Source organism: Andrographis paniculata, unplaced genomic scaffold, assembly GCF_009805555.1.
Source record: "Andrographis paniculata isolate CXL003 unplaced genomic scaffold, ASM980555v1 Contig14END, whole genome shotgun sequence".
Lineage (NCBI taxonomy): Eukaryota > Viridiplantae > Streptophyta > Magnoliopsida > Lamiales > Acanthaceae > Andrographis > Andrographis paniculata.
In genome coordinates, this window is record NW_026137424.1 from 1,636,100 (window position 1) to 1,660,224 (window position 24,125).

The 24,125-nt window shown below is 31.2% G+C and overlaps 1 protein-coding gene across 1 annotated transcript; it reads right to left on the bottom strand.

The window, feature by feature from the left end:
- Positions 1 to 15,653: 15,653 nt before the first annotated feature.
- Positions 15,654 to 23,880, bottom strand: LOC127259078 (NADPH--cytochrome P450 reductase-like). Its single transcript, XM_051286230.1, has 18 exons — positions 23,364 to 23,880; positions 21,490 to 21,549; positions 21,297 to 21,373; positions 21,131 to 21,188; positions 20,955 to 21,038; positions 20,824 to 20,860; positions 19,617 to 19,686; positions 19,360 to 19,536; positions 19,193 to 19,285; positions 18,419 to 18,644; positions 18,256 to 18,339; positions 18,018 to 18,169; positions 17,851 to 17,947; positions 17,624 to 17,773; positions 17,382 to 17,459; positions 17,040 to 17,162; positions 16,838 to 16,951; positions 15,654 to 15,913 (listed from the first exon to the last, which is right to left on the bottom strand). Exons 1-18 carry the CDS (start codon positions 23,631 to 23,633, stop codon positions 15,833 to 15,835), a joined length of 2,031 nt encoding a protein of 676 aa, XP_051142187.1. The 5' UTR covers positions 23,634 to 23,880; the 3' UTR covers positions 15,654 to 15,832.
- Positions 23,881 to 24,125: the final 245 nt, after the last annotated feature.

Sequence of the window (24,125 nt, forward strand, 5' to 3'; positions counted from 1 at the left end):
GCTGGGCAGTTAGGCGGTTGCTGGTGGTTATTCTGTTGAAGCAGTTGCTGGCCATAACTCCCAGAGTGCCCGCTTCGCTTGCCTTGAAGGTTAAGGGCACAGATCTTCCTCGCTTGCTGGGGCGCTGGAGGGTATCAGCGCAGCTCGGCTCGCTTGTGCTGGCTGGAGTTAGAATGGCTGTACCGCTGCAGTTGAAGTACTTAGTTGAAATCTGGTGATAGTCTGCAGCGGTGGGTATCTGGACTGTCGCTTGCAAGTAGGAGAGGTTATCGCTTGCGGGCTGTGAAGGTGACCGCTTGCCTCTCATGCCTTAGTATTTTCAAAATATGTTCTGGGCGCTTGCAAGCGAAGGTGGTTGTCGCTTGCGGCGTCTGGCTTAGCTTTTCTGGTTCCAGATTACCGCTTACGAGGGCAAAAATCGTTAATAATCTCAACAACAAATTCTGGATCATGCCTAGTGATATAAATCAATATTGTATGCCGATCACGAATTATTTTGATGGTTCTTATGCAGAAATTCGAGTAATACACATTTTTGTCAAGCTAAGAATATGCTCATATTTGGAGTCATCATAATACAATATATTGTAAATTGGAAGGGTATTTGTAATGTTAGGTAGATGGTACAATTACTTTAAAAAAAAGAAAAAAAAAAGGAAATGGATACTTTGTTATGGGATAAATAAAAATAGAAAAATAGATAGATTGTCAAGGGACGGAGGGACTATTAAATTTATTTTTAGCCAATTAGCATTGAATTTTTTACTTCCTCGTTTATGTAACTAAATATTTATTTACTTTTTATCCATTGATATTTGAATATTAATTATTATATTATAACGTATTAGAAATCAAGAGAAAATAGACAAAATAAAATATCATTATATTTGTATAATTTTTTGTACAAATGTTATTTTATTAGTATTATAAGATACTGATAGAAGTATTTTGTTTTTTTTCCTTATTTGTACTATGTTTTGATATTATAATTAATATTTAAATATCAACATATAAAAAGTAGATGTAACTCTTGTATCAGGTCGGATGGAATACTATTTAGGTTAATATGGTGAAGACATTGTCGGATTTCCAATTGAAAATGACGTCCGATGGGTTATTATTATCTTTATGCTTTTTGCCGGGTTCTTCTCGTAGAAATTTTGCTCGAACCTAGCTACATTCACACCTTTGAATGTGCTTTACTTAATTTATACAATTGGGTTCTTTCGGATGTGTTTTTTTTTTTCACCTTGAAATAGTTATTAATACTCCATCCATCCGCTTCTAAGGATTACATTTACCTTTTGCGTCATTATACTTATCATTAAAAATATCCTTATATCTGTATAATTTTTTGTACAAATGTCATTATATTAGTATCATAAGATTTTGTAATTTTTTTTCTTAATTTGTTCTATATTTTTATATAATAATTAATATTCAAATATCAACACGCAAAGAGTTAATGAAACTTTTAGAGTCGGATTGTGGTCCCTCACGAATGGATAAAAACACACATGTGACTTTATATACCGGTGGATGATTACATTGTGGTCCTATATTGAATAGTAAAATATATTTGGGGGGGGGGGGGGGGGTTTGGTATTTTAGATGTTCTAGAATACGACTTCGAAAATATATATATAATGGTCCTCCAAAGGTGGGATGACGATGATAGCGACGATCAGGAGTGGAATATCTTTGTGAGTGATGAATTTGATAAGGATTTTAATTTTGACAACGAGGATGATATATATTCTAACATGATTGTTCGTTGATCTACGAGAGGACCTTCTTAGGGGAAAAGCTTCTTGAGGGACGACTACGAACCATGTCAAACTTGATGTTAGTGGATGGAACAACGGTAGTTGTAGTGAGAAGTCCCGCAAAATTGGAAGGAAAGCGTGGTTCATCTTACCTTATGATGAATGAGATGACTCAAAGATCTAGTACATATGAACTTGAAGATGGGATTAAAGTTTGTTAATCGGAATAAATATAAGAAAATACTCAGGGATTGAATTGTCTGAAAAGGTTGAAATTTGCTATAAATTAAAAATGAACGGAAGAAGATAAAATCATTTTACAAGAAATGGTGCATATGGTGCATCCGTGCTTTGTGAAGATATTGTATATCTCAGTATATTATAAAATAAATTGAAAAGCAACATTTGACTAATTGAAATTGCTTTACTTTATGGGGTGGTGATAACAAGTTCGAGGTTGTGCAGTTAAAAGCTCGAACTTAAGCATATGACATATTTCAAGTATGTGGCTATCCTTGTTGCCATGTTGTAGCTGTTATAGAATATCATATGTTGTCTGTTGAACTTTATCTGAACGAGTGTTTCAAATCACAAACATACAATTTGAGTTTGAGAAAAATATAATTCGGGCCCGGTTGCACCCCCATCATCAAGATTTGAACTGGGAGGCCCAAAAAAAATGTGACAACATGATGGAGATGATGATCGGAAAAACATGAAAGCATCGCAGAAAGGATTGACCACCACATGCTCTAAATATCGGCAAGAAGGTCACAACTGAATAAGCTACAATAACAAATAAAACAACATGAATAATTTAGGGTATGCAATGCACCTACATGAAAAATAATTTTAAATACTACTCCCTCCGTCCCAGATACTGTGTCTGCTACACTGTAGACACGGTATTTTAGGAGGAGTGTAATTAGTAGATAATTAAGAATGTATTAGTGAAAATAATTATTCTATAATATAAATAATTATAAATTAAGATTAAGATAACTAATTAGTTTAATTAAAATTAAAAAAAATAAAAAATTTTAAAATGAGATTAAAGTGTGTAATCATTTTTTCAAAAAGAAAGTGACATGGAATATGGATACGACAAAAACGGTAACATAGACATGGTATCTGAGACGGAGGGAGTACAATTTTGTAGCTAAAAATATATAACTCTCACATCTACCCAAAAGATGTACATTTTTTGTTATTTTTGTTTATGACTTACATATTTTTCTTTTAATAAATATGGACCCCACAACATTATAAATATCTTTTAAGTTTTCAATTGTTTTTTGTTGTGTTCTATTTCCAATTTTTTTTACAATTTTTACTATTTAGTTTCTTTTTCCTCTTTAAAAATATTTGTATTTTTTATATTATATTAAAAATTACTATTTAATTAAAAATATTATATCAATATATATTTATATCATATTAAATAATTATTCAAATTCAAATTCAAATTTTACTATTCAAACATTCAAAAAAAAAAAAAAAAAAAAAAAACTAAATCCACGACCAAACACACTCGACTTTATACGTAAAAGGTATCCATCCATCAACGATTATTTAAATATAATCTTTATTAAACATCATTTCAACTTGTATTTCTACTATTAAACTTCAGTGTTGTCTAAATTAAATTTTTTTTTTTATATAAAATATTTCACTATACATTATTTTAATATAAAATTCAAATCAAAATTTTTTCAAACCGAACATAAAAACATACTCTAAATGTATATCTTTTAAATGGAAATATATATACTCCCTCCGTCCCAATACAATAGTCATGTTTATCATTTTTTTTCGTCCCAAAACAATAATCTCATTTCCATAAATAATCATATCACTGTAAAACTACCCTTACTTTTTCAATATTATTACACAATTGTCACTACTTTTTATACTAATATACTCACAAGAATAAAAAAGTTTTTTATCCATATTTTTTACTCACTACCAATATAATATTAATATTTCTTAAATACCGTATAAACACAATCCAAATTATAATTTTAGGACCGAAAGAATATATCCTATCTAATAAAATATCATATTAAAATATTATTTGAATTAAGACACAAATACAAAGAAAACACATTGCATAGTGCACGCCTAAATTAAAAGACAAATTAACCCAGCAAAGAAGAGGACCATAGGACCAATGCTATTATTATTATTATTATTATTATTATTATTATTAAAATAATGAAAATAGGACCAATGCCATTTATAGTAACACATGACCGCTAATAAGCGGATAATGTGTTCACTATTATCCTAAAGTATATTTACACGATTTGTTAGGTGATTATTTTTTTGTTATGAATTGACAAATTTGTCCTTAATTGTATGGTAGAGATGAAAAGTAATAAATGAATGAAGGGTAAAAATTAAAATTTGTGTTTAAAAAAAAAATAGGACAATAGTTGTTGAACGTCCAAAATAGGAAAGTAGGACATTAGTTTGTGGACGGAGGAAGTAATTAATTAGTAAGATAATCATAATAAAATAGCTATATGGTGAGTTGGTATTTTACTATTAAGCAGTTTTTCATTTTAAATTAAATTATGATATAATATACTCTCTCTATCCCAGAACTATAGCCTCGATTTTATTTGACACAAGATTTAAAAAATATTGATATTATATTGATAGGGGGTAAGAAGTACATATAAAAAACTTTTTTTTGCCCTTGTGAGTATATTAGTGTAAAAAATAGTCGCAATTGTTTAATAATAATGAAAAAATACGGGTAGTTTTATAAAGATACGATTATTTATGAAAGTAAGATTATTGTTTTGGGACGGACAAAAATGGTAAACAGGACTATTGTAATGGGACAGAGAGAGTATATTACTTCATCATTCTTTAACAATTTATTTATTTTTCTATTTTGATATGTTCATAACAAAATATTCATTTTCTTTAGTAACTGTATTATATAAATAACATTATAAATACTTTTTAAATTTATAATATATTAAACAAATATCACTACTTTTATATTATATAATACTAATAAATTTAATTTTTTTTATCTTTACTTCTACTATATCTCAATATAATACTAATATTCATAAAATTTTGTACAAAAACCAGATAGATAAATATATATGAGACAAATAAAATATTATATTTGACTTACATAAATAAGTCTTACATTTTCTTATTTAGAGATGTCATATATAAGTCTTAGTCTTACATTTTCTTATTTAGAGATGTCATATATAAGTCTTTGTTTTTATTTTTCATTTATAATTTGTGTCGTTCTTGTCCAATTACTAATTCACTCAACTCTTATGTCTATTTATTATTTTTTTCCGTCCGTCACATTTATTTTGATTTCTCTTTTTAGTCCGTTCGTTAAATTTATCATATTACTAATTTTGGCAAAGCAAATAAATCGATATTTAATTATTATTCTTCATTCAATACTTATTTACAACAAATATCACTAATTTTATTATATTTTCTCTCTTTATTTACTTTAATTTTTAGTTAAATTTTAAAAAATACCCTCAACTATCTCATACTTTTTAAATAAAATATTAATTTTTTTAATCTCTGTACCGGACCAAAGTGAACTAATTTTAATGGAAAGAGAAAATAAAATACTACCACACATGCTATAAAGCTAAGGATGTTATTGTCTATTTTTTTTTTTTTTATAGATATACAAACTCACGTAACAATATAATATTGTTAACTTTAATTTACGACAATTCTTTTAGTGGTATTTACTTCGTGTTATACAATTTATTTATTTTTTTAAAAAATACTCCATATTCTTTTAGTGGTATTTACTTCGTGTTATACAATTTATTTTTTTTTATAAAAAATACTCCATTTGTCTTCGATAGAGTGTTAGTATGTATACAAGAATTTAAAAGAAATATAATTAATAAATAATTAAAAATATATTAATAAAATTAATTACAATATAATACAAATAATTATATATTAAAATATCAATATCTAATTAGATTAATAAATTAATAAATTATAAAATTTAAAAGGTAACTAAAATATATATATATATTTTAAGGATGTGTTTGTTTGGGGATTTGGATTTTGAATTGAGATTTAAATAGTAAAAATTTTGAATTTAAATAGTTGTATGATGTGATATAAATAGGTGTTGATGTGATGTTTTGAATGTAAAATTGATTTTTAGTATAATATAAAAAATAAAAAATAAGTATTTGATTTGATATTTTTGAAAAAAAAATAAAAATAAGATGAATAGTAAAAATTAAATCCAATCCCCCAAACAAACACACCCTAAAAGTGACATTGGAGGTGAAACCGAAATGTAAAGTGTGACAAGTAAGACAGAGGCAATAAAATATGTTTTGAAGTTTGTAAACAATAAGTCTCTCCAACTAACATTTCTCAGATAAATAATTCTCTATAAATATTATTAAAAAATATAAGGTCACGTTTGGATTGGTTTCTGCTTCTAAAAAAATAGTTGCTTTTGAAATAAACAGAAGTATTTTTCAGTTAAAATTACTGTTTTATTCTTAATAATAATAATAACAATAATAATAAATACAATAATATAATATAATATAAAAATAAATAACTTATATATTATATTTTAATACAAATTAAAAAAATATAATTAATTTATTATTTTTAATTTATGTATTATATTTGGATTAAAATTTAAAATTTAAATAGCGAATGTAAATAGGAGTATATAAATTTTTTTAATTATTCTTAAATTACTAAATATAATTTCTAAAATACAAATTATATAATATTATACTGTAATTTTATGTTTAATTGATATATTATCCTTAAATTAAAATTTTAAAATATAAATAATCAAAATTTAAAAGTACATTTTTTATACTTTAATTTAAAATCTTTAAATATAATTTATAAAATTTAAATTAAATTATAAAAGTGTTATAGAAAAACTAGTATTATATTAACCGCATGTCTTTTTAAGTAATTGTAACAGTTTAAAAGCACTTTCAACTATATAACGTCCAAACAGTTTTTTACGAAAATAATGATTTATCCAAGCACAAAATCGAATTGCTTCTACTTTTGGCTTCTGTTTCTGCTTCTGCTTTTGGCTTCTACTTATTTTGTAAGTCAATCCAAACGGGCCCTAAATATACACAAATATTAATATAATATATACATTATTCACTCATAAAAAGTAAACAATTAATCCAAATTATTATTTTTTATACTACCAACTACAATTTTGCATACCACACAAAAAAAAAAAAAAAATTACTTTATCTAAAAATGCTAAATGAACATATATTTAAATAATGTGAATTCAATATATATTATTCGACAGTAAATAGAATATTTTTCTAATAAAAATAAATAGATAAGAATTTTAGAAATTTAGAAATTTAGAAATACTAAGAATTAGATATTTGATGTAATATTTTAAGAAAAAAATTATATACTCTCTCCGTCCCATAACTAGTTATCTATTTGTTTTTTGCACTTAGTTTTAAAAATATTAGTATTATATTGGGATGTAGTAGAAATAAAATAGAAATGACTAAAATAACCTTATTAGTAATGGTGTAATATAAAGGTAATAATATTTGTGTAATATATTATGTGTTGTAAGAGTATTTATAATGTTAGATAGATAGTACAATTACTAAAAAAAAGAAAATAAATATTTTGTTATGAGCCGAACTGAAATAGAAAAATAAATACTTTATTATGGGATGAAGGGAGTATTTGATATAATATTTTAAAAATAAAAAATAAAAATTATTATAAATATATGGTGTCAAGATTTTCAAAGTACTATTATGTAAACCGGGCTTAAACACATTTGGCCACTATTTATCTAATATCAAATAATACTCCATTTGTTCCAAATAATTTGTGTATATTTTTTATTTTCGTTCGTGTCACATAATTTGAAAAATTGATTATACATTTTAATTATATTTTAAATTTTAAAATTTAATTTTTTTTTATCTTAATTAAACTATTTAGTTATTTTAATTTTAATATATAATTATTTTTACTAAATAATAATTATTTTTATTAATATATTTCTTAATTACTTACTAATTATACTTTACCTAAATTCTCGTATCTACTTGTAATGTGTCCATCTTATCCACGACGGAGAAGTAGTACTAATTTTTGAATTTTTCCAAAGCTTTTATCCAAGGGGTTCTATTTTTTTTTTGTATTATTTAATTTACTTGTTATCTTTGAAAATAATAATTAAAAAAATCAAATAATAAATATATTCCAAAATAGAATCTGACCTACTCTAGCCTACATGACTTGTCAATATCGATATATATCGATCTCGATTGCCCCAGGCTTCTATGGACCAAACGATTTTGAAATATACATTAATTATATATATATATATATATATATATTTATTTATTTATAGTTACCGATCAGGTGGGGAAAATATTTTCAGCTCTTAACTGAAAAGTTATAAAATTAATTATACTCTCTCCCTCGATTACTTAAATAAGTATTCATTAGCTTTTTGAACGTAGTTTAAGGTATATTAGTATTATATTGATACCTAGTATGAATAAATTAGAAATAATTAAAATAATTTTTTATTAGTACGGTGTGATATAAAAGTAATGATATTTGTGTAATATATTGTAAGTTGTAAGGGTATATGTAATGTTAAGTAGATAATACAGTTATTAAAAAATAAAATTGATACTTTTTTATGGGACGGACCAAAATTGAAAAATGAATAATTTGTTATGGGACAGATGAAATATATAATTATATTAAGGGTAAATTATATAACATATCCTTGTATTTTACTAAAAATGCACATAACACCCTCCTTGTCTAAAATTGTTGTTTGGTTCGAAATAAAGACTTAAATTATGTAAGTTTTATACAAATAAAAAAAAGTAAAATATCTTAAATAATTTTTTTGAATAAAATAAATAAATAAATAATTGATCAATTATTTATTTTTATAATTTTTATAAAAATCAGACAACAATTTGTCTCCAAAAACTATAAAATGAAGGATTAATAAATTATTTATTTATTTATATAATGCCAAAAAAAATTTAATTTATTTTGCGCTTTTTATTTGTATAAAACTTGCGTAATTTAGGTCTTTAAAACTAAATATCAGTTTTGGACAAGAAAGGTATTTCGTGCAAACTTTACATTAATACAGGTTTCACGCAATAAATAAAATAGAGTGTTTTGTTTTGTGCATTTTTACTGAAACACAAGAGGATGTTATATATATTAATTATAATATTTAATAGTATAAATCAACAGTAATTAATATCTAAGTACTATATTACATACTAAGAGCATGTTTGACAAATAGTTTTTTCAACCGTTTTAGCTTATTGAAGAGCTTTAATTGTTTGACAAGTAAATCAATTAATTTTGGTGTTTGATAAATTAGCGTTTTTAATTAACATATTAAGTTCAAAAAACCTAATTTTGAAAACATTGTAACGTTTAAATTAGCTTTTTCATTTTAATCTTTCTTATTTATTATTTGTCCTTAAAATTAATTAATTCTTATACATATTATTAATATATTTTTATTACACTATTTTTAAATTTTTTTTAATATATTTTATTTTAATAACTTATAAATTCATTATAATAAATTTAAAATAATTATTTTTTTATATGTCAAATATTTTATTTATAAAAAAATTTTAAAATTATTAAAATAGATAAACTAAAATAATTAATATTATTAATTTATTATATATTTTTTATCATATAAATTTTTTATTAAAAATGAATACATTTATTTAAATTTATAACTTTAATGAAAATATATATTAATTAAAAAAATTAATTTAATAATAATTATTTATATATTTATACTATTATTAATGAAACATATATCAATAAAATTACATTAATTTTCTACAAAATATTTAAAAAATTAAAATAAATATTTTAATAAAACTTTCCTAATTTTTAATAATTAATAATAAAATTTTTAAAAAGTCTATCCATCGAAAAAAATTTAATTAAATATATTTTTAAAAAAATATCAAATGTTCTTGATTGTCAAACAGTTGATACAAAACTTTTATTTTATCAAACACTTTAGCACAAACAACTAATACGTTCATCTAGTCAAACCAACTATTAAATCAACTAACATCTAATCGACTCAGCAGCTCTCTGCTAATTGCCAAACACCCTCTGAAAAAAATATTTTTAATACCTTTCTGAATAATTATAAATTAATTATATATATTTATATTAATTATATTATTCAATAGTATAAATAAACAGTAATTAATATCTAAATATTTAGCATAGTGCTGAATTAAAAATGATCACCATGTGATATATCATAAAGTTTACAATATTTATTTCTAGGCAATACAGGAAATAAATAAATGATGTCTTTCCGATCAAATAAATAAAAAAAAAATAAACTATTTACATTTTTAATCTGGTCTAAAATATTAGGGCGTAACGTGATTTTTAACTGTTGTTATCATTCAATGAAATACACACGCCATGCGAAGACAATAAATTTCATGCAATAAATAAAATAAAGATATTTAATGCATTTTTAATAGAATGCAAGGATGAGCAACATATAGGGACGTCAACGGGGTGGGTTCGGGACGGGTTCACCACGCCCCGAGACCCGCCCCGCCCCGCCCCGCTTTCACTCAGTCCCAGGATCCGCCCGGGCCAATCCGGTAAATTCGTTTTTTTTTTAAATATATAACTATAAATATTTTTTTAACAATCGAATACTAAAACAAATAGCATTAAAAGCACAAAAAAAATTTAAAAACAATCAAATATTGATCCATAAAAATAAGATAAATAAATAAATAATATATTTTTATTATATAAATGTACATATATATTAGTTATAATAATTTTAAAAAATATCCGGGTCCGAGTCCGGGTCCAAATTGGGGCGGATTTTTAGTAAAACCTGTAATCGGCCCCGAACCCAGCCGGGTTTAAAATTTTAAATCCACAACCCGCCGCGAAACATATTATTTAGACCCAAATCCGTCTCATTAAGAGCGGATCCGGGGCTAACCCGCCCCATTTGACATCCCTAGCAACATATGTGTATATTATTCGATTTGAACCAAAACTATATGTATATATGGAAGCTGCCGTAGTTGTGTTTTATTGTTTTAAATCGGGATATATACCTCATTTGTAAGTAGAGGCATTTTTCGTATCGATTGGTTTTCTTGTGCAAAACTATTACTACTGTTGAAACGTGACTTGGATTTAGCGGTCTACCCGATCCTAAACCAAAGCGAAAGGGCTGTTTCAATTGGCAAGGTTCCTTTTAGGCTTATCCTAATTAATAACAAATGGGCTTAAGGTGTAGGGTGTTTTGGGGTGCTTATAAATAGATAACTATGGTTCTTAGTCGGATGACATATTGTAAATCTTTAAATCAGTATAATAAAATCTCTCCGGTTCCTGCCCGTGGACGTAGGTTGACATACTGTCACCGAACCACGTAAAACCTCTGTGTTCTTTATTTGCTTTCTTTCTCGTTTTCTCATAACAAGTGGTATCAGAGCCATATCTCATTGATTGAAGATGTCCTCGTATAAGTTTGATCTGGAGAAGTTTAATGGGTCGAATGACTTCACGCTCTGGAAGGTCAAGATGAGGGCACTTCTGGTTCAACAAGGATGTGCGGCTGCGTTGGACGGAGAAGACAAGTTTTCTAAAGACACGAAGGATGAGGTAAATAAGGAGATTTTGGCAAGGGCTCATTCCGCGATCTTGCTGTCAGTTACTGATGAGGTGTTACGGGAGGTTGTAGATCAGACAACGGCTTTTGGGTTATGGAATAAACTGTGTGAGAAGTACCAAAACAACTCTCTCACGAACAGGCTATATCAGAAGCAACGTCTTTACACCCTCCGGATGTCCGAAAGTACTCAGGTAAAGGATCATCTTGATACCTTTAACCGTATCATTTTTTATCTTCAAGGAGTTGAGGTCAAAGTAGATGATGAAGACCAAGCCCTAATTTTATTGTGTTCACTACTGGTTCATATGAGAATTTTGTAGATACTATGCTATATGGTAGAACTACAATTTCTGTTAATGATGTGAAAGATGCCCTTATGTCCAAAGAATTGAAAAGAAAGGTTTCTCTGGAAGAGGGTTCTGGTTCAGGTTTGTTTGCAGGTAGGGGAAGACCACATGAGAGGGGTAACGGGAATGGGAGGTCGCGTTCAAAATCAAAATCCTCTAGCAAAGTTAAGTGTTATCTTTGCAAGGAGAAAGGGCACGTTAAAAGGGATTGTCCACAGAAGAAGGGAAATACAAAAGTTTATTCTAGTAACAGTAGCAGCAGTGCTGCTGTGGTACAAGACAGTTCTGATGATGGGGACTTTGGTGAAGTTCTGACAACGTGTAGTGCTAGTACTGCTGATTCCTGGATTATGGATACCGGTGCTTCTCACCATATGACGTTCTCTCGTGATCTACTCACTTCTTTTAAGGAATGGTGAAGTTAGGTGATGATGGGGTTCTAGCCATAAAAGGGAGCGGGATAGTGCAGATAAAATTGCATGACGGTACTGTCAGGAAATTTGACTGTTGGTATGTTCCTGAACTCAGAAAGAATTTGATTTCTCTTGGTACCTTAGCCAAAAATGGTTTAAAATATCATGGTGAAGATGAGTGGGTGAAAGTCCTGAAAGGTGCTCTGGTAATGATGAAGGGGAAAACTGCAGCATGAAATTTATTTTCTACAGGGCAGTTCAGTGATGGGAACGGCGGCGGTATCCCAGTCCTTTGATAAACATGATGACAGGACAAATTTGTGGCATTGGCGATTAGGTTACATGAGTGAGCTAGGGTTGTCTGTGTTGAGCAAGCAGGGTTTATTTGGTGGGGATGTGATAGGTAAAATTCAATTCTGTGAGGCTTATGTCAAAGGGAAGCAACGCAGGGTGAGGTTTAGTACCGGTCATCACACCTCAAAAGAAATTCTGGAGTATGTTCATTCAGATCTATGGGGTCCCTCTCGGTGAAATCGCAGGGCGGGTGTTCTTACTTTGTCACTTTCATAGATGATTATTCGAGAAAAGTCTGGTTGTACTTTCTAAAGACTAAAGATGAGGTGTTTGGGAAGTTCAAGGAGTGGAAGACCATGGTTGAAAAACGGACGGGTAAACAGGTCAAGACTCTAAGAACTGATAATGGGTTGGAGTTCTGCAACGCTCCATTTGATGATTTCTGCAAGAAAGAAGGTATAGTGAGGCACCACACTGTACAACACACACCACAGCAAAATGGAGTTGCAGAGCGAATGAATAAAACCCTCATGGCGCGTGCTAGGTGTATGCGTATATTTGCTGGCTTATCTAAGCAATTCTGGGCTGAAGCAGTAAACACTGCTAGCTATCTGGTTAATAGATCTCTATCAACTGCAATTGACTTAAAGACTCCTCAAGAGGTATGGTCCGGTAAACCCTCTGATTACTCTAATATAAGAATATTTGGATGCCCTGCATACGCTCATGTGAATGATGGTAAGCTGGAGCCGAGGGCGGTAAAATGCATATTTCTAGGGTATACAACAGGAGTAAAAGGTTATCGACTGTGGTGTACAGAAGGTAAAAATCCTGGTAAATTTCTTATTAGCAGAGATGTAACCTTTGATGAATCTGCTATGCTTGATCAGAGTAGAGGTTGTGAAAGTATTGCAGGTACAAAAGATTGTGGTGCTAACCAGAGGGTGGAGTTTGAGACTCCTGACAGAGTTGTGTTAGAGGAAAAGCAGCAGGATAATACTATTGATCAATCCGATCAACCAGATCAGTCAAAACCTCAAGGGAAACCGGTTGAGGGGGAAGCTGATGACGCTGGTACTGGGGTTGAAGATTCCATAGCAGCAAGAAAGGGAAAGAGAAATATTCAGAAACCAACTAGGTTTGCATGATGTGTCAATACGTGTGACATGAATTCTGTTGCTTATGCACTAGCGGTTGGTGATGATCTTGGCTCTGATGAGCCAAAGACATATAAAGAAGTTGTGGCGAGTAAAGATGCAGAAACCTGAGTTATGGCAATGAATGAAGAGATGCAGTCTCTTGAAAAGAACAAGACTTGGGATCTTGTTGCACTACCAAAAGGGCTGAAGCCAGTGGGATGCAAGTGGGTCTTTAAAAGAAAGGAGGGAATTCCTGGTGTTGAACCTGCTAGGTTCAAGGCGAGACTGGTGGCAAAAGGGTTTTCACAGAAGGAAGGAATCGATTACCATGAAGTCTTTTCTCCTGTGGTGAAACACAAAACGATTCGGGTTCTTTTGGCAATGGTGGGTGCTTTTGATCTGGAGCTGGAGCAGCTTGATGTAAAAACAGCATTCCTTCATGGTAATCTAGAAGAACAGATTTACATGTCTTAACCGGAGGGGTTCTACAGTTCTAACGGGGACCAGGTATGCTTGTTAAAGAAATCTTTGTATGGCTTGAAGCAGTCTCCGAGGCAATGGTACAAGAGATTTGACTCATTCATGGTGTCTAATGGTTATGCTCGTAATCAGTTTGATAACTGTGTTTACTCGAAGAAAGTTTCTACTGATTCCTTTGTGTATCTGCTGTTGTATGTGGATGATATGTTAATTGCAGCTAAGAACATGGCTGTAATTAATGACTTGAAGGCTCTACTAAAGGGTGAGTTTGAGATAAAGGATTTGGGTGCGGCAAAGAAAATACTTGGTATTGAGATCTGGCGTGATAGAGAAGCAAGACGGTTATGGGTTTCTCAAGAAAAGTATATTGAGAAAGTTTTGCAGGCATTCTCTGTTGATCAGTCCAAACCGGTAAGTACCCCTTTGGCGGCACACTTTAAACTTGATCGAAGCACTATACCGGCTACAGATGAAGAGGTTAGTTACATGAAAAAGGTTCCATATTCAAATGCAGTTGGAAGTCTTATGTATGCGATCTTATGCAGTTAGTGTGGTGAGCAGGTTTATGGCTAATCCGGGTAAAGCTCACTGGGGAGCTATAAAGTGGATCTTGCAATATTTGAAATGAGCGTCTGATATTTGTCTGGTATATGATGATAAAGGCCATGGTGATGGTCTTGTTGGCTATGCAGACTTTGATTACGGGGGTGACTTGGTGAAACGAAGATCACTAACTTGTTTTATCTTCACTCTGTTTGGATGTGCAATCAGTTGGAAGTCTACTTTACAACCTACGGTTGCACTGTCGACGACTGAGGCGGAATACATGTCAATGACTGAAGGTATTAAGGAGGGTATCTGGTTACATAGTATGGTGCAGAGTTTGGGTCTGATGGTGGAGAAACCGGTGTTATTCTGTGATAGTCAAAGTGCTTTGAGTTTGACTAAAAACCCAGTGTATCATGAGAGAACCAAACATATTGATGTAAGGTTGAATTTTATCCGTGATGTTCTGGAGGAAGACAAGTTTTCTATTCAGAAAATAGCTACAGAACACAATCCAGCTGATATGTTGACAAAGGCGTTACCGACGGAGAAGTTTGAGCATTGCTTGAACTTGGTGAATATTCGCAGGAGGTAAAGCCCTCTCGAGGCATCTGGCAGGAAGAAGACGACTGAGAAATACTGACGAACCTTTGGCGGTTGGAGAAACTCCAAGTCAAGGTGGAGATTGTTGGAACGTGATTTGGATTTAGCGGTCTACCCGACCCTAAACCAAAGCGAAAGGGCTGTTTCAATTGGCAGGGTTCCTTTTGGGCTTATCCTAATTAATAACAAATGGGCTTAGGGTTTAGGATGTTTTGAGGTGCTTATAAATAGACAACTATGGTTCTTAGTCAGATGACATATTGTAAATCTCTGAATCAGTATAATAAAATCTCTCCGGTTCCTGCCCGTGGATGTAGGTTGACACACCGTCACCGAACCACGTAAAACCTCTGTGTTCTTTATTTGCTTTCTTTTTCGTTTTCTCATAACAACTACAAATTAAAAAGTACGTGGAACACCATACCTCGCGTTAATACAACAATTCAGACGTAATTTGCCTAGTTCATAGAATCATAACTTAGCACGTAGACCATGTTTCTCGATCGAACATTGCTCACCAAACATCGCGTAAATATCTTCCGCTCACTTGCAAACTATTCATGAAGCTCTCGGCTTCGGAACCGCTTAGCACACCCTGCAATACGACGGGAGACTATTAGTAACCTCGCAATATTACAATTTTCTCATAGAGAATTTTCAAAATCTATGAATTCTTCTTATTGGTGTTTGGTTTTGTTTTCTAATTTTGAATTCTGATTTAGAACGTGTTTGGTAATCAGCTGATAGCTTTTAGCTGTTAACTGATTCAATTAGTTTTTTGTATTATAATGTTTGGTAAAATAACTGTTTGATATTAGTTATTTATATATAAAATGACAATTGAATATAATATTTTATAAAAAAATAATATATTTTTATAAAAAATCACAATGATTAATGGCCGTACAGGATTTTAAAAAAAACTCCAAAAGAGCTTAGCTTGTTTAGTGTGTTTGATCTATGCTTAAACAAGGGTTTGATATAATATTGTACGAGAAAAAAATATACTATTTTGGTCTTATTTACTTTTGCGTGTTGATCTTTGAATATTAATTATTATATAAAAATGTAGTATAAATTAAGAAAAAAATTGCAAAAATACTTATATTAGTGTCTTATAATATTAATAGAAGGATATTTGTACAAAAATTATGCAAATATAAAGATATTTTTAATATTAATACAATGACGTAAAAGATAAATATGACCCCTAGAGTTGGACGGAGGGAGTATATTTTTTTATCAAGAATTATATAGTAAAAAAAACTCTCGTAATTTTAAATTTGTCAAGATTGACAAGAAAATATGGCGCAAGACAAAAGTCCAGCACAATATTCTTTTCATCAATTTTGACTTCCCAAAAAAATTACGAGACTAAAATCATTAAAACAGGTCTCATATTGGATTCGAAATCCTAAGATGATAGAAATGAATGTATAGTACCAAAATCGCAAATTTTCATACGATCGCAACACAAGAGATAAAGTGCGAAAATTGCACAAAAAATGTAAAACCGAACCTGTTCTTGCACAATTGTGTGTAGAGTTCGATGGACATCGCGTGCCATGCCCTTAGCGTCGCCACAGACATAAACATAGCCTCCATCGGAGATAATTTTCCAAATATCCGAAGCCTAATATTAAACATCATTTTTTTTAATCTCTCAAATTTTTCGAACCAAACATAAATTCGAAAAATTAACTATGATATCAACAACTTACCTTTTCAATCATCTTATGTTGCACGTATACCTTGGAAGGTCCTTCGCGCGAAAATGCAAGCAGAAGCTCGGAAAGAATTCCATCTTCGACAAATCTTTTTAACTCATCTTCATAAATAAAATCCTAGGTCCAAATCGAAAATCTTTAGTCTAACATTCGATTGTTTAGACACATATATATATATATTTTGCAGATCTTGATTTGGCCAAGTCAACATGATACTGATTTGATCAGATCAATATATACTATAAGGATGACCAACATATATTTATATATATTTATAATTTAGCATATGTTATCTACGGATCATATATATATAAATGATTTTCTGTACTGTCTAACCATTTTTCGGTTTCTGCATCCGAAAAATAACATGGCTTGGCCGAGTTCAGCTCCGGCTTCCCTTAGAGCTAATCGTTCCTGAAAGAAAAATACTATTAAATGATCATCTCATCTAAAAGTTTAAACTCGTAGAAAATATATTATTAATTTTCCGACATATACATAATTTTACAGCAATATTCCAAATATAGGATTAAAAAATAAGGCAAGAGAAGAAGAAGCTCGAGATTTTTCATTTGAACCTGAAGAAATCCCCTAAACGGAGCCAAGCCGGTGCCGGGGCCAATCATTACGATTGGTACTTTAGGATCGGTCGGGAGTTTGAAATTAGATGTGCGAACAAAGATTGGAGCCGAACTACAGTCGAGGCTGTCATCCAAAGGCACGGCATTCTGGCAAGAAGCTGATCGTTAAGACTCGAAAAGTTAAAAAGATTCGAGTACGCTCCACATGGAAATTTTAAAAATACCTTCATCCATGTCGAGCAGACGCCCTTGTGGATTCGACCCGTGGGTGTTTTTTCGCAAACCAAAGCACACGTGACGTGGATTCGGGATGGCGCAATCCTGCAAAAGAACAATTTATCGACAAACCAAATTCGACGATGAATGAGAAACAAAAACGACGAATACGCACTTTGGGGAGGATGAAATGGAATAAAATCGAGGCTGCAGGCGAGGAGCGATGGCTGCAAAGAAAACGCCGAGCGGAGGCTTAGCCGAAGAGAAGTCTGCCATGACCTCAAGTAGACTTCTCTGACTTACAGTTACATACAGCTGATATTCTTTCTGAGCTCAAAAACACAAAATTCTTACATGAGAAAGCTAAACAAGAAGTTTCGACAATAAAGAAGGCGATTCGATTTGATCTAAACCTTTCCACGGGGGGATGCAAGATTTCTGAGTCGATATGCCTCAGCAGGGTCCGAAGCATATGCAGCTAAGGCAAGTAGAACAGACTGCAAAACAAATCGATTCCTGATTTAATTTCGCCGCAGGAAATTGACAAAAACGTGCAATAAGTGAAATTTCAAGTACCTTTTTCGGAGAATTCAGAAGATCTGCGTATCGAGTTAGAGCTGTTCTTAAGGTGCATGGAGGGAATGGAGTCGGCAATGAACCTCCGGCGAGTGGATTACCGTCTTCTTGATCGACATGAAGTGAGAAGAATACATTTGGGGGGAGATTTAGTAACTTCTCGGCTTCTTCCACGACTTCGATTGAATTCTCACAGTAGACGCCGACATGGTCCCCTGTTTCGTACCTGTGATAAAAAAAGTGTTGGAATTTTAACGATCGACCACCAATTAGACTAATATACGAAGCAGGATAATAACAAAGAACAATATATGTTGTAACGGATTAGGATTAATGATCGAATAACAAACAAAAACGTAAAGAAAGACACAGATTTACGTAGTTCACCATCAACGTATTGGCTGCATCACACACAAAAATGGAGAGCAAATTTATCGAGAACGGCTAGGTTACATAACACAGATACCGATTTTCGATACAGATTAACCTAAATTGCATACTGTAAGTCTATTTAAATAAACAAAAAAAATACATATTCAACTCAATACAAATTCAAAAGTCCAATACTGCATTAAACTCAAGCCAGGGCCACTCTGCGCCCCTGACCCCAAGCAAGGGGGACCCCTTGACCCCCCTGACTCGCTGACCGGGCAGCGAGACCCCGTAAAAACTCAACGAAGTGGCAAACTAAATTCAATACATATCAACAGTAAGGTTTCTCATTTTGCATCAAATCTAATTAAAGGCGACGACGATCACTAAAAAGAGGCTTACGAAAGTCCAGCGCCGGATATGTCAAACTCCAGATGAGTACACGAACGATCGGATGCAGGAGTGTGAAGCTCTTTTCTTACAGCTACATTGGCTCTTCAGGAAAGAAACATACAGTTGTTATAAAATGGATAATTTTAGACACAGAGAGAGTTAAGCAAGATTATTACCGGCAGGGATGTTGAGAATCATGGCCATTCGCTACGCCATTCTCCGAAATGGACACATCTCTGGTGTCGTGGTACACGACACGGTATTCCAAAATTGAGGCAGTGTACGGAGTAGAAACATCTGCATCATTCTCGCTTCGAAGCAACTTATCTAACACGGGCCACGCTAACTCGCGCCTACCTCGCCAAACGAGTTGGTAAATTACACTGTGTGAGGAGATCAATAGTAGAGAATCTATTTTTTCGACAATTATTACCATGCATAATAGTCATCTTCGAGGCATTGATCATCGTTTCCAAGTCCGACTGGCAGAAGCCGTATTGCTCCTGAAATTACGGAGACAGCAAGAAATACATGGGAAGAGAAGTAAGCAAAACATTGAAAAAGCCAACACACAACGAGAATGATTCGACTTAGATTATAAACTTCCCGAAAAATTGCTTATAAACACACATGTGGTTTGAAAATTCGGTACCATTTTCTATTGTGATTTAAAAGCTGCATGAGATTCCATTGAGTTTTAGAAAATATTGCATAAAATACTTTTTAAGGGATTCTATGCGATGCTTTCAAAATTATGTGTAATATTTTTTCTAAAATATTTCCACTTTTCCACTTCAAAGTATCATTTTTTAATTTAGAAAAAGTAATCGTACATTAACATTAAAATACGTTCGTTTACTTAAATTACAAACATACCATTACACATACAATTAGTTTATGCATAAAGTCAATAGAAAAAAATATCAAAAACTCTTTCACACTTTCATTGATCAATAAAATACTATTGCTCCTCTGTCCAGCTATTTTGTCTCATTTAGCTTAGGCACAAAATTTTAGGTGTTGTGTAACCAGTAATAATTAGAAAGTATATTAGTAAAAATAATTATAATTTAATAAAAATAATTATAGATTAATATTAAGATGACTTAATAGTTTAATTAAAATTAAAAAAAATTAATTATGAATTTTAAAATATAATTAAAGTGTATAACAAATTATGTTCGACGGACAAAAATAGAAAGAGTGGACAAATTAAATTGAACAAACAGAGTATTTCTTAGTCTATTACAAAATCTCAAATGACCCAATTGATTTGGGACTGAGGGAGTATAAGAAAACTTCTAAATCATGAAGTATGATGATTATAACAATTTTGCCTATCCTGCCTCGACAAGTGTTAAGAGTCCTAATTTTATTCTTTGAGAATTTCTTCTTCATTTTAATCGGATTAGAGTCTTGTTTTCAATTCTAATGAGATTGGGAATCCTGTTTTCAACTCTAACTTTGTCGAAAGCTATATTCTAACTCCATTCTTTTTTACTCTAACTTGATTGAGAGCCCACTTGGACCCGCTAACGATTTTGGCTATATTATCTTCAATCTTTCTTAGAAAATTAATTCTAAAATCCAGGCAAATATTATATTTTAAAACAATCGAATATGGTCCGAAACCGACGTACCTTGCTTAGCTAGCGATGCATCTACCGTTCTTCCAACCTGCACGACAAAGAAGATAAAAGTCGAAACATTATCAGTACAAAGTCAAGAACAGATTCTTGCCTAAATCTTCAAATACATCAACAGTACATACCTTATTGAAGTGTTCATGCTGCTTGTTCCCTAACCCGAATACGGCGTATTTGAGATTATTAAGCCATTCGCCCCTCTCATTCCCCTGCAACACAAAAGTCGGCGAATCAATCAGAAATCTCACTGCAGAACAAGAAGTGGATAGAAATACTTTAACCATTGTTGAGATTGTTTCACCCCAATAAGCCATTTATAGAATCGCGCTGCGTTATCAGTTGGAATAGCATCCCCATATCTGCAAAATCAGCAATCAACAAATTCAATGAAGTATGTGCAGAAAATGCAGAGACTTCTTGCTGATGAACACACAGAACAAATGCATTTGTCGATAAAGAAGACGCACGTGGCCATGAAGAAAATTGCTAGCGTCTCCTTCTTGAACTTCTCCTCGTACTCATCATCGTCAGCTGCATAATCATTCTGTCACGAGAAACAAGATGAATTTCAACTGTTACATCGTTGGAACAATTGTAGTTTCGCGGTAAACATAAGGGGAAATGACAAAAACAAGATTAAAACATCGAAAAAAAACTTACCAAGTCATAAACTTTAAAAGCAGCCTGATTATATCTAGACTTTGCTTCCTCAGCAAATGCCTGTTTATTGAAACATACAATTTTAAATCAACAGAATAAAATAAGGATCACTTAAGTTTGAGTTTTTTTATCCAGTTTTTTAATATTTGAGCTCTTTGTTCTTCGTTCATCCGGAAAAAAAAAAAAGCATTTTCTACTCTCATAAATATTGTTTAAATCAAAAGTCTAGGTATCCAAATTCAATCCAGAGTAAAAGAAACACACCGTTATAATTGTCTCATTTATGTACAAAATGATGCTCGAAGAATTGCATATGTTAAGTACAACAATCGAAAGGAATCTTGCAATTGGGAACATTTTAGTCTTATCAACTAGTGAAAATATGGTTTGTGTTTTCGAATTAGTTTTCCCCTTGAAAAACCACAAACAGTTTTTATAATGAAACACATGCCAAATATCAAATCAAATATGTTTACTTATATTTTCAAATCATTTTTAACAGTAATTATCAACGAACCTTTTTTTAAGAACAAAAGTATTTTATCAAATATCTATTTTTTATTTTTTTTTCGAAAATATTACATTAAGAACATAGTTTTTATACAAATTATCATATACAACACTTATTTACATTACATAAAATATTTAATTTTTTATTTAATTTTTTTACTATACAAAACTCGAAAATATATCTAAACACAACCATATTTTTCCATGTGCACATAGTTAAGATTAAATTTTTAGGATTTGTTCTGTTGTGTAACTAAAGTATCATTTTGAAATTTTATAATAGATTAAAAAATAATAATATTTAATTGGTAAGTGAAAATGTATAAAAAAATTTAATTTTTTGGTCATTTTACATTATATATATATTAATATGTACAAAAAAAATTCCCTCCGTCTGAGCTAATTTGTCACTTTAGTTGGGACACGAGTTTTAGATATTACTTAGTAAGTAATATTTATGATATAATAAAAATAATTATAAATTAAAATTTAAAAAATGAAAAATAGTTTAATAAAAATATAATTATATTTCCCAAAAAAAGAGAATGACAATTTATGTGGGACACACGGATATATATTTTATTTTAATTGAAACTAGAATATTACTCCATGAGTCTCTATCATATCTTTTTTAGTTATTGTACTATCAACCTAACATTACAAATATTCTTCCAATTTATAATATATTACACAAATATCATTATATTTATATTATAAGGTTAATTTAGTTTTTTTACCTTTATTTCTACTTTATCCCAATATAATACTAATATTTCTAAAACTTCGTGCAATAAGCAAATAGATATATAATATGGGAAGGAGAGAGTATTTTCCTTCAAAAAGTTATATCACACAATACACTTATTTTGTTAGGGTGTGTTTGTTTGAGGAATTTTGCCAAAAATCTACTATTTATCCAAAAAAATTTCGCCAAAAACATTACATCAAACACCTAATTTTTTATTTTTTATATTATTTTAAAAATCAATTTTTCATTAAACAGCTCATTCAAATCTCAAATGAAAATCCAAACCTCAATATATAATACATAAAATTTATTTTTATTCAAAATATCAAATCTATAATTCTTTCCATCCAAAAATTTTACTGTTCCTAAATTTCAACAAATCACAAGGAACGAAACGAACTCAGCCAATCAAATAAACACACGTTGTTGTAACACGAAAACACACAAAATCAAAAGTATCAATACTCTTCAACTTCTTAGCTAAATCTACCAAAAACCTTTCACCAATTTTCTAATTCCATTAAATACCTAAATCTCTACTTCCACAAAATTCTGCAAAGTTTCAGAAATTCGAAAATCCTTACTGTATATTCCTGATTTTACCGATGCATTTTACCTTAGCAAAGCCTTCAGCATTGCCAGTCTGCGTCCCAAAAAATACACTCACTCTCTGCTTTCCATCATCTTCCTCCCGCTCCGCCACCGCCGCCGCCGCCTTCTTTTTCGGAAGCTCCGCCGGCAGTTTTTCCCTGGATCCACCGAGCCACCGCCACACCACCACACACCCTAAGAGCACCGCGAAGGAAGTAGTAATCGCCATTAAAACGTCAATATTCGTCAGCAACATCGCAAACAGATCCAGCTGCGGCGGCGACTCCGATTCCATGACCTTCCGGCTGATTCCGACCTCCTGAAATTACTGAACCACTTGGAAACAGAAATATCCCCAAACTTACTAACTACAACTCCATTCGCTGCTGAACATCGACGAATGGCCGGAAAATGGAAGGGAAGAAGAGCAGGAAATGCAGTGCAGGCGACGAGTGATTGAAAGAGAAATAACTAAAAGAGTGCTACCAAACCACTTGAGCAGCATGAACAGCAGCTGCACCAAACACCGCTTAACCGTGGTAAGAAATTGGCAGCTCTGGTACTTACATATATACTTAACTATGGTTAGCCATTCCATTGCCATTTGCCAGCGCTGGCTTGTGCGTTAGGTGTGATCTGCGGCTGGAGTTTAAACTCGTTTTCTTTATTATATTCTAAGTTTTTCGTTTTGTTTTTTCTTTTACTTTGAAATATTTAAAGATATTTCTTTCGTCTCAATACAATAGTATTGTTTTATTATTTTTGTCCGTTTTAAAACACAGTCTAT

Excerpts from the sequence above, each read along its gene's own strand:
- LOC127259078 (XM_051286230.1), bottom strand. The coding sequence starts at position 23,633 with ATGGAATCGGAGTCGCCGCCGCAGCTGGATCTGTTTGCGATGTTGCTG. Across the intron at positions 21,550-23,363 it reads ATGCTGAAGGCTTTGCTAAG|GCATTTGCTGAGGAAGCAAA; the intron begins GTAAAATGCATC and ends TTCAATAAACAG. Across the intron at positions 21,039-21,130 it reads TCTATAAATGGCTTATTGGG|GGGAATGAGAGGGGCGAATG; the intron begins GTGAAACAATCT and ends TTTGTGTTGCAG.